A 12,133-nucleotide genomic window follows, 5' to 3' on the forward strand; every position below is an offset into this window, starting at 1 on the left:
CACTACTAGTCATCGTCCAAAAAAACCTCCTACCGTGCCGTGGACTCCTTAGATCGGTGTGCCAAAAAGGAAGGAAGGATACACGACCAAAGCCTACGCTAGAAACTACAACTTAACGTAACGTAATACACACACACTCTCTCTACTACTCTAACAGACGCGTACACACACCCATGCACACTCTCTCTCTATGTCGATAATACTTTTCAAATTCGAACCCTGTGTTTGTAAATGAAATATTGCACATTCCGAGTGGCTTTTCAGCGTGGCGACGCGGCGTCGTTCCGTGTGCTCTCTCTATCCCTCTCTCTCTCTTCCGGATGCTTCCCGGTTGGTCAAGTAGTGAATGCGATCGAGAAAGCGAAAGAGCCACACGCACGGGCCACGGGGAGAGATTCCTGTTCCTGTCCTCTTGTTCGCGGCGGCGGTGCACAACGCGCACGGCGAAGCGTCGTGCGTGTTTCTTTGGCATTATAGCTGTATGTGTGTGTGTGCGTGGATGCGCGATCTGCGATTTGGTGTCACTTCATCACGCCGCGAAAGGGGCCCGCTACGATCTCTCTCTCTCGCTTCCTAGAGAGCCATCGATGGAATGCTGGATGCTGCCGCCGCGCTGCTGTGTCGTCGTGCGAGCCCCGCCGCCGCCGCCTATGCCGTTTTAATAGGAACTGGTGTGACGGTGGACACGGCCGGTGAACCACCAAGGACCGCTGCCGAGCCAGCGGCACCGGACGTGTGTTCGATCGTGGACGGACCTCCCTTCGCGACGAACTGCTCGATCGGCGATGAACCGCGCCCGAAACCATCGCCACCACCACCAGTGACCTCCGAGCTGGAGAGGGTGGCCAGAAAGCTGCTGCTATGGTGATGGTGGTGACTTGCGCCATTATTGTGGTTAATGTCGCCATCGCTACCGAGATGCTGCGAGCCACCAACACCACCGCCACCGCCACCGCCACCACCGCTGCCGAGACAGTTTTTAATTATTCTATTCTTCTCGCTAAAGATCGTCGAATGGCGGCCGGTGGTGCCCGACCCGCCCCCGTTCGGGTTCACGTTGACGCGATCGCGCACGATCGAACCGCACGACTGGGCCTTGTAGAGCCGGCCGCGCTGGAACAGACCGGACAGGGGAACGTAAATTTTCTTATGCACCTAAACACCGGCGGGGGAAGAGAACACGGATTGATGGGTGTGTTAGTCACTCACGCCGGATGGTGGTAATGTAATTTTTGACACACGCAATCTACGCGTTAGTAAATGGGTAGCCTACGGAAGGAAGCGTGGCCGAAAGAGTGTTCGAACGTGGACACGAAATGAGCCTTACCTGAAAGTAACGGCCAAGAATTTTGATCTTCTTCGTGTTGCCGCCGCCAGCGGCTTTGCCCGTTCCACCACCGTCGGCTGCGTTGTTCAGGGCTTTGGCCAGCTCCACCACGATCTCAATGTCGTCTCCCGATGCCGTCGACGGTGGATCGTTGCTGACCTGCGTCGTCGCCACTGGCGCCGCCACCGGGGCCGCCGGTTGTTTCTTGAACGTATGGAATATTCTCGCACTAAATCCTTTCGGTTTCGATGGCGCATGTTGCTTCACTTGGGCTGGACCCTTCGCCGAGCCCACTGGAGCTGCTCGGATGCCGCTCGGTTCACTAGCAATCCGGATCGTCTTCGGGTCGTCTTCCGCCACCCTATCACAGGATCCATCAACCCCATTGGCCGGTGTGTCGCCGCTGCTGTGTGGCGCACCGAGAGCCACTACCGCCGCCGGTGTGGTGGCCGCGCCCGTACTGCCGTTGGCCAGCTGCTGCTGCTGGCCGGCACCGTGACCCACTTCCGACTCTTGCACCTCGGTGATGCGATTCAGCGACTGCGATTCGCGTAACCGCGTCTCCACCGGTCTCCTGCGGCCCCGGTGCCGACGAAAGTCTACCTGCGACTGGGACGCCTTCTGTCGACTGCCGCCGCCGGACGACGATGATCCATCGGACGACTGAACCCCTCCTCCGCCGGTGCTCTGTTGGCCACTGGTGCCACTGCCGGCGCCGCCGGTCCCTCCACTGCCGCCACCGCTGCTGGCAGCAGTGTTCGCACCGTTCATACCGTTCTTGAGCCGGGTGCCGCCACCCCCGGTACCGGCCACATTGCTGCCCGGGTCCTGCGAGTCACTCGAATCGTCGTGCGAATCGCGTCGCTGCGTCAACGGCTTAATGTTGCCTCCGTCCACGATCTTGTGTGCCCTCTTTTTCCGATTCTCCGAATCATCGTCCGACGCGTCCGAACTGCTGCACGAAGCGGTGCGCGATTTGTTGAACCTACTGCGCCGGTGGACGTTGTGACCAGTCCCATTACCGCCACCGGAACCACCACCTCCAGCACCGGTGCTCCCAACGACCGGGGTCGTTCCGTTGGTCGACTGCGTCTGGGCCGGTGGTGCGCGGGCCCCCACGTACTGGCTACGGATGACGGGCCGCGGTGTGGTGCTGGTACTGTCCGAGCTGCCCACGTCCGTGCCCTCCTCGAAGATCTCGTTCAGGCAGTTGGTCGTGGCGGTCAAAATCGCGTTCGAGCGCGTCGGCGAGGGCATCGTCTTGTACTTCGGAATCGTTGACGCCGTCACGATGTTAAGCGTCGGTATCGGGATCGTGATCGTCGAGCTATCCGTAATGATCTTCGTCGTCACCAGCTCTCCGCCTCCGCCGGACAGATGGTTTCGCATGCACTGATCGAACGAACCGGACCGTACGTTGGTGTTGCCGGTGCTACTGTCGCTGATGATCTTCACCAGCGTTGGCTTCAGAACCGATGCCTTCTTCGGCTCTATACTAGCGCCCGGGGCGCCCTGGACGCCGCCGCCGGCCGGTACCGCCACCGTTCGCTTCAGCTCCGGCATCGGTTTCCGGTGCAGGCCACCGCCCGCGATACCGAGCCGCTCCTTCGTACTACTGTTTTCGCTCGTGATGAGCGTCACGTTACCGATACCGCCGAGCAGCGGTGACATCTGCTGACTGTGGCCACCCGAGTAGTGGTGGCTAGAGTCCGTTTCATCCACCGCCACACTGCTCAGCTTCGACTGCTCGAGCTGTTGATACTTTTTCGCTTCCAGCTTCAGCCGCTCCGATTCCGCTATCCGGTCCTGCACCGTCACGCTGATGCGTCCTTCCGAGCGCGATCCCCTGCGGTTGAGCGGCGTTGACAGTTCCTCGTGACCCGCACAGTGAACGTCATCCTCGTCGTCTTCTTCCTCCTGCACGATGCTGCACTTCCGGCTCCGACCCGTCTACGGATATGAGAGAGAGAGCGATGCAAATAAATTCACTCCAAGCGTCGGACTGGCCTCGACCTACCTGTCCCGTATCGATTCCCGGTGTCCGCGGCACACTCAGGTGCATACCCAGTCTCGTTGAAAGCAGTCCACCCTGCGCGTCCTCATCCTCGTCCACGTCGTTTTTCTTAAAAGTTTGCATCCTGCGAAAGAGAACAGAGAAACGAACATCCCACCGGAAGCAGAGCGCGCGGGAAGGATTCACTATCAAACATTTGGGGAGGTCATTGGCGGACTTGCTCCGGGACTCAGCGGTCAAACGCAAATATGTCTGCTCTTTGTGTGTGTGTGTGTTTGGGGTGCTTGGTACTGGTTGATATTTTATTATCGTCCTTTGACTAACTACCATTTCGACGCCATACACCATGCTTCCAAACAAAACCCTACGAAAACCCATACTAAACACTATCGTGCAATCGTGCAGCAGGCAGCCTCCCCGGGAAAACGAGATACAACAACACTGAACCGATCGATCGAAAGCCCTGGGCAACTACACATAACAACTACAGGGCAACTATTCACGCGCGGCCGCGATTCATTCGGAACGAGTTACGTGCCCACCAGTGACAGATTCCTGGAAGGATAGAGTGTGTTAGAGAAGTGTAAACAGAGAGAGAGAGAGAGCGTCATTTGGGGAAGACGCCCAAGAGCGCCCGTCTAAGACGGGGACAGTGCCGGGAAGGGGATAAATGATCGATCGATTTCTGCGCTTACACAATGGGACACGCGCGGCACGTTGGACACAGGCGATAAACGATGGCGATTTGATACAGGGAAGCGCACTTGTGGCCTTCTTATCGAGTTTCGTTTAATGTAATTTCAATACTTTAGATGCACCACTTCACACTCCTTTGGTCTGGTCCCCTTACTTTCTATGTGTGATTTGTAAGCTCTCGGTGAGAGACAAACAATAAGCTAAACAAAGCGAATACAACCATTCAAACAATATAGAGAAAAATGGTACAAATCCTAATGAATAAGTATGAAACCAGAATTGGGTAACCGAGGGGTCTTGTCCTCAATGCTTTATTGGCAACACTGCCTTCTGGCAAAGGATTTTAGCTCGCAACAAAATCAGGTTTGGTCTGCAACCTTACGTTTCAGGAGCCACAACTCGGGGATCAGTTGAATGTGACTCATGGAGCAATACGCTTGAAGGGCATGGGAAGATCCAGATGATCGGAACGAACGAAAGGCAGAAAAACCCAAAAACCACATGTGACATGCACAAAATAAAGCCACTTCTACATCGGATTGGAAGTGGCGATAAAAATTGATTAAAAAAATCTTAGGTAGCTAGGATCGGCATGGTCTACTATGAACGACTCGAACCAGGTCAAACGGTTGTTATGCAACGCTACCCCCCTAGCAACTGATCCATCTGGAAAATTTTGATGAAAAACGGTCACAGTACCACAGACGGCAACACACATCGAAGACTGGTCAGGGGAACAATTAAATCACCTCGTTGGGAATTACTTTTACATACGGCTCTTTTTTACTTTTACTTGGCACTTGCAATATAGTTGAGGTTTCCATTTTCATGGTACAAACGTGTGTTTTCGTTGAACAAAAGTCATACTTCTCATACTTCTACAAGTGCTTCTCAACCTCTACGCATGAAACGCGAAACCGCGAATGGGTGAAACATGAAACAATCGCGTCAAAACAAAGCCGTGGAAAAAACCGGTATTGCAGGCCACAAGCAAATAATAGCACAAAAACGATGAAAAACTATGCAAACTGTCACCAAGCACAAAAGGGACAACAATTCAGTACACACATCAACACAAAACTAGACACACGCACAGAGCAGAAAACAAGCCCAACTACGGATCGGAGGCACCGGGACGCTCGTCAGAAACGCTTACCGTGCGGAATTGGAAACCGGTAACGTCAGCTCCGGTTTCCGCTTTTGCGCTTCCTCCTGGCGGTGGGATCGCAGTTTTCGCTCCGCCAGCAAGAAATAGGTCGCCGTAATGTGATTGTACTCGTTACGATCTAAAGCCCTACAAAAAGAATCGAAGGAATCGGTTGGATCGGTCGGTTCGCAAAGCTTCCACCATCACACCCGGGGACGTACTCTAGTATTTCCTCTTTGGTAGCTATTTTGCCGTTGATCATCTTCTGGATGATCAACGAGTGATCCTCCTCGCTGACCTGCTCACGGCTGACCAACGGCAGATTTTCGGTCGTTTCCCCGCTGCTGCCCTCCATCAGCCACTCGTCCTGCGCGATCTGATGTAGCGTGGCTCGCTTCTCCGGGGCGCGCACCAACATTTTGCTGATGAGACTGCAGAAGAGAGAGATATACGATTTGATTTCGCTCGGAATTCGGAGCGGTGATCAGCGGCGGGGGCATACTTGCGACATCCGTCGGAAACGTGGGGCGGCATCGTGTACTTGCAGTCCATGATCATGGTCAGCGTCTCCGAGTCGTTGGCCTCCTGAAACGGCGGGTGCCCACACACCAGCATAAACAGTATCACACCCAGCGACCATACATCTGCGAACCGGGAATGGAAAGATTAGGAGGAACACGCCCCACAACACGCAGCAGAAGCACCACTAACCGACTGCCGGTGCATCGTACGAGTCGCCGAGCAGAATTTCCGGTGCCGAGTACGCCAAACTGCCGCAGGACGTTTCCAGCTTTTGACCGGGGCAGAACTTGTTGCTAAACCCAAAGTCGGTCAGCTTCACGACTCCCAGCTTCTCGAAGAACACCACATTCTCTGGTTTTAGGTCTCTGCAAGGGGGAGAGAGAGCATCAGTTAACCTGGTCAATTTATACGAGACACGGTAACTCACCGGTGGACCACGTGCAGCTGGTGGCAGTAGGAGATGGCGCGCACGATCTGCCGGAAGTACTCGCGGGCCACATTCTCCGAGAGGCCCTTCTCGTGGCGCATAATGTAGTCGTACAGATCGCCCCCGTCGCCGAGCTCCAGTATAAGGTACAGCTTCGTCTGCGTGTCGATCACCTCGTACAACCGAACGACGTTCGGGTGCTGGACCAGCTTCATGCAGCTGTTGGGTTGGGAAGACACAACAAGAACGCTCGCTCAATACCAGGCTCGGCACTACCGGGCGTTCCTCCTCCAGAACCTACCGCACTTCCTGGAACAGGTGAGCCCGCGAGATCTCGTCCAGTTTCGTCTTCTCGATCACCTTCACGGCCACCTTCTCACCGGTGAACACGTGGCGCGCCAGCTTGACCACGGCAAAGTGGCCCGACCCGAGCGTCTCCTCGAGATCGTACAGTCCGGCGATCTTCCCATCGTACACGCCGGCCCGGTTCGCGGCCGCCGAGAGGCCACCGAACGTTCGCTGCATGACGACGGCGACGACGGTCTGGTGCTGGTCGGAGGATTCGACAAGAGTTTTGACGGGTTTCGCGACCTCCACCCGCGAGTCCCGTGCGCTTTGTGCGCCGACTACCCCGCTGCTCGCCCTGCTTGTGTCCGTCGGTGTGTCTAAACTGTCAGCAGGTCAGCTAGAACCAATCCACCCTCTACCGGCTCCCGGGGCGGATCGCCCAACGAACCTCCTTTTCTCGTGATCTTGCTACGTCCTGGGGGGCGCTTTACCTATGTTTGCCGGCCCAACATGGGACACTGTGTGGAAGAAAGTCGAAACAGAAAATATTGTTAGAAGGTGCAGCCAAAGGATGTGCTGCCCAGTTCTTGCTTCGTATACGTTCACGAATCGAACCGTCTGGAACCGTCTCTCTCGGGGTTCCCATTCCTAAACGACCATATGGTAGGCCACATTCTACTTCCCATCATAGGAATCCCTGTCAATTCTTCTCGAAACACGATATGAATGAAATCGATACGCAGCCTACTATCTAACGTCAGAGCGATTTGTGTCAGAGCGAACAAAGCACCGATTTTTATCTAGACCCGCTCCCTATTTGTCCGGAAACCCTCAACCTCAACCTCTTATCTGGCCGCCAGTATCTCCATCCACACAATTACTACCACGAAATCGTACGGCGCAAGTGGAGAATTCAATGGACACTACACGGAAGCAGTTCCAACTGACCCTTATCATATAGTAACCCACCGAGAAGGTGAATCATGGCATTGCGTGCGATCGAAATGGCCCAGGTCCCCCCCACCCCACTGTGTAACGTGCACCCCAAAATTCCTAAACGAAACAAAAAACTTCATTTTCGTTGGACCAGACCCGTGGCGTTGTTATCAGCGTGTGGACGGCAAATGACGGCACAACCGACCGACGCCGCGCTGCTGATAGTGAGAGATGTGCCGGGGGAAACGGTGGTCAGTTCAAAGACCTTGTCACAGCGGCGATAGACCTGGGGCGGCAACCTTGAGACGCTAGGGACCACGCCGTCGCCTTCGACGCCGCCACCGCCTCACTTTTTATCGGTCACAGCCGACCCTGTTCGAGTGAGTGTGTGAAGGTCGTCGCTCGCACACCCTTGCCGATGCGAGTGGGTCGCGAGGACTTGGCAGTAAACCGAAAGGGTCCAAAGAGGAGTTTCCAACAGAAGCCTACAGAAGAAAGCGTCGTGACAAACGTGGCCGCATCTTGACGGCGAGCGGAACCCGCTCCGATTATGTTGGGCATTGGGGCGTGGGATGGATTAGAAGAGAACTATCCGTTGTACAAAGCCGGCCGGGAGCATGAAGAAGGTGTATCTATTTTTAATTCATCCCGCCACCCTTACATAGAGGGGGCGGCTTAGAGAGCTGCGCGGGCGTAGGTGGTGTTCACATCCGTTCCTAACATCCACCGCGGCCTTCCCATCCACCGCGGCTTGTTGTACAAAAAAGTTAAATTTAAACCCACCGCAACACACACAAAGAAAATCCACACCGCGCGGGTTTCGGGAGGATGGACGGATGTTGGGCGAACGAAACTGCGAATGAAAAATCGTGATCAATCGCCGGTCCGCGGCCACGAGTGAGTGCTATTTTCATTCAAGCTTTCAATTGGGGGTTCGCGGGGGGTCTTTTCACCCACCGCGGCCCCCGCAAAGGGCGGTTCACGTTGGTGCAGTTCGATCGCGCGAACACACAGTCGGCACTTCTGCGCGCCAGCCAAGGGCACGGGGTTCGGGGCGTGGGTAGCGCAGCGCAGCAGTAGCTTTGACATTCAAACAGACAGCAACGGCGCGGCGCGGGATTCTACGGTGAGGTGTCAGCTGAGTTTGGAAGCCGCCACATCCGGTTCGGAGACGTTCGGTAACGTTCTGGGGGTACCGCGGCCCGTCAATTTCTTCGGCATGTCAATATCTTCGATGAATCCACAATCCCACAACTGTCACCGAGGGCATCTTCACGAGCGATTTCTAGGTTATGGGAGGCCAGCTGTCAAGTTGGTTTAAGCTTCAGCTTAGCAGTAGATGATTTAACTCAATTAATATATTCGATTTATTTGATGATGTAATGAAGATTTCTGTATCATGTACTACGGTGGTCAAACAATATCTTCGTTTTGGGGCCTGTCTCAACTAGTGACTCTAAACGGATCGGTGTCTTCGGAGTTTAGCGAATAGCTTAAAGTCACACGGTGCTAAATCAGACGGTAAAGTTTGTGGCGAAATGATCACGAAAATGTGATGCAACGACTTCTTTGTGAGGCAAGAACAAAGAATTGTCTCTCCCCAAATCAGATCTTGTGCGACTCACAACCCTTGGCTCAAATAGTATTCTTTGTGGGCAGCTGGACCGGTTGGAAAATCGAACGATAATCGAAGACAACTGGTTCCCGTAACTTTTCGGCCACAGTAGTAGTGGTCTGTCCGAGGCCAGTTTTCTGACTAAGCGTGGCTCGCGGATCTACGAACGCGCATGTATAAACGAGTTAAAATTTAGTACATGTGTCAAATTCCCTAGTCAACAAAGTCGCACCATCTTTGCATCGAACAACCAGTGCATGCTTGGTTACCGTGCAAAATCGATCAAACTGTAAGGGGGCCGATGCCTGGGTTGACTCACACACGATATGGTTGCTCTCCCCACAACAACAGCACGCACCTCGCTGCTACCCCCGAATCCCTAACGCACAGCTGTTGAGACACTTAAAAAAGGCGGATTCACGAATCGAGAGAGTTTCCACCACGCCCGACGACACAGAGGTGACACCGTTTCGCTCCCAAGCCCCCTGTGAAACCTTGAAATGGGTGTGCAAATGTGATCGGCAAACAGCAGGCTGTGCAGCTTGGGAAAATTCGCGTTTTGGCGTCCATCTTCGAGGGGTGTGTGTTTGATGAAACTGCGCCAGAAGAACATCTCGCGTGCTGAATGACAAGAAGACGGGCCCGACACTGACCCCCCGGCCGATTGGCACAGGTTTGTTGAGGTTATGTAACGCGCGCCGGGGGTTTGGCAACCGGCCCTGCGACACATCTCAAGCGCTGGTCACCCCTAACCACAAGCGCGTTCTTGTCAAGGTACACGACAGACAGAGAGGGAGCCAAGATGTTGCTCTGAGCCTGAGGTTGATATTGACCCGGTTTGTCTGGGGTTTTTCTTTTTGTCCGAGGCAATCAAGAACTCTCTTCAACGAAACACCTTAGGGGCTAGGGGACTCGGTGCTCATCATTCATTTGCGCACCGCCACTGGTTTTTGCTGGTTGAATCCCCGACGAGACACCCGTCTGCGCACACCTTCGCAAGAAGCGAACTTCATTCAGTAAACCCATTCACAGTGTACCGAACCGGCCCCGCCGAACCGGAAACTGGTGGTCGCCCTCGGTACGTGTGGGTTGGTTGCCCCCCCCGGGGGTTTGACGTCGACGGCAGCGAAGTGGAATGTGGGTTACTCTGCGCGCTGCTTCTTGGAATGTTCCCTTCTTGGGGCTTGATTACCCATTAGAGCGCACACGCACCCCTGGACCCCTGTGTCCCGGACCCCGTTGTAGATTGTCGTGGACCGTAATGTTGTGTCTTTCTTGGCTATCATTCGCTCGCCCAAAGAACACCCACAGCACGGCGGTCGCCAATTCTGTAGGCCACCGCCGCGACACAACCCCTGGACGGAGGGGACCAATATGGATTTACGGTGTTCGCCGGTCGTTTTATGACCACCACGGACCCCGGAGACCCCTGGGTGGGGGCCTGGGCCTTTAAAAGGATTGTGCAATTGCGGAATGGATGGAAGGTGCACATAAATAGTGAGACCACTCCAGCAGCACGAGCAACAGGTTCGTGGCACGGACCTGTGTAACGGTTAGATTAGGACCATATTTGGTGCGTCCCGAGAGCCCTAGGATCGGCAGCACGTTTGGCCTGGTTCGCGCAAGCCAGACCTCAATGTTCGACTCAACGTCTCTCTCCTACGCGATGCTCCGCCATCGCTCCGTGGCTTCCGTGTAGTTAAATTAATCACAGACCCACCGGCGAACCGGCATGGTTATCAGGGAAATTTGTGCACAAACGCCGACAGCGAACGCCGCCGCCAGTTGGAGGCAAATTTAATTTAAAAGTAATTAAAACACGAACCCCGACGACCGACCGACGGGTCTGGTGGGCCACTCTTGGTCGGCGCGCTGGTGTGCACCAAACGGTTTTTTGATTATTATCGCAAACTGCGTATGGCACGCGGCACGGTCATGTTTGGTCCGCACTAAAGCGTGGGCATCGTGCGCGCGATGCTGCAAAACGGCGCCCCCCAAGCGAAGCATCGACCGATTTAGATCGATGGCCACATCATCGTGGCGGAGGGTTTCAATCACATTATAAGGCATCATGGTGCATTATATCGGCAGAAGCATGAATTTGTATCGGGGGGACATCTATTGACCCTCGGGGGCCCCTTTTGTCTAAAGCGCAATAAAATTGTTCAACGCTGGTTCAGACAACCAGAAGCGGATCAGCGGAAGGAGTATCCATGTAAGTTGTTTAGCGAATCTCGCCTCGGGAATTGGGAAACCGTAGAACTATCTCCAGGTAAAACCAACGGCCTATGGGGACACTTCTACGGGAATCATAATTGGTTACTTCGTTATGGACAGTGCGAATACCAAAAGCTTCGTTCGATCTGGCTGATGCGTCATTCATGAGACATTACCTTCCAGTTGTGTCAGACCTGACCTCCGTTCCCCGGGGGGTTCTAACAATGCTTGCCAAAAATTCTCGATTATCGGCTCGGTAGTTTCCGAGTCGGCCCGGGACACAGACTCGGAAACAGAGCTTCATTTATGTATGTAACACATGGGCTGAAAAGTGACGAACCTAACACACAGATGGCGCTACTCTTATGGCATTCGTCGCTTTTTCTACTAAGTCAGTACTAACCTTCCAAAGAAAACTGTTGAAATTTCATGATTATATTGTTTATAAGTTTGTGAGTTATTACGCTCACAGTGTCGCTACTTTTGTTATTTCCAAAACAATGCATTAAACACAATTCCGTGTTTTACGGTTAAACTGCTTCTTGATGCAATTATTGCTTGAAAAGTAGGTCTCTGGTCCATCTAAAAGGGGTCTGCACCATCAGAAACAACAATCAAGCGTTGGTTTGCTGATTTCAAACGTTGTCTTAGAGAGTCCAAGTAAGAAATTGAACTCGAATGAAGAGGCTATCGCCGAAACTGTGGTCTCTTTCGAGGCATAAGATAAATCGTTCTACAAAAGTAGCTTTCAAGTGTTGGAGAGGCGTTGGAATGATCGTGCGGCTCTTGATGGAGATGTCGTTGATGAGTACAAGCAATTTAGTACAACAACAAAATGCGTTTTCTGTCTTAGGCTCGGGACTTTTAAGCCCATGTGTTACAAATGTCACGTATCGATTAAATGAATTGACTGAGAATCCATAGTTATCTCACAGCATCCTACG

The 12,133-nt window shown here is 53.7% G+C and overlaps 1 protein-coding gene across 1 annotated transcript; it reads right to left on the reverse strand.

Moving 5' to 3' along the window:
* Nucleotides 1-648: 648 nt before the first annotated feature.
* LOC128275292 (uncharacterized) lies at nt 649-6,822 on the reverse strand. Its single transcript, XM_053013748.1, has 9 exons — nt 6,435-6,822; nt 6,134-6,352; nt 5,896-6,071; nt 5,687-5,828; nt 5,406-5,615; nt 5,194-5,331; nt 3,345-3,465; nt 1,328-3,277; nt 649-1,155 (listed from the first exon to the last, which is right to left on the reverse strand). The coding sequence occupies exons 1-9, from the start codon at nt 6,656-6,658 to the stop codon at nt 649-651; spliced, it is 3,687 nt and encodes a 1,228-aa protein (XP_052869708.1). The 5' UTR covers nt 6,659-6,822.
* Nucleotides 6,823-12,133: the final 5,311 nt, after the last annotated feature.

This window comes from Anopheles cruzii, chromosome 3 (genome assembly GCF_943734635.1).
Source record: "Anopheles cruzii chromosome 3, idAnoCruzAS_RS32_06, whole genome shotgun sequence".
Taxonomy (NCBI): domain Eukaryota; kingdom Metazoa; phylum Arthropoda; class Insecta; order Diptera; family Culicidae; genus Anopheles; species Anopheles cruzii.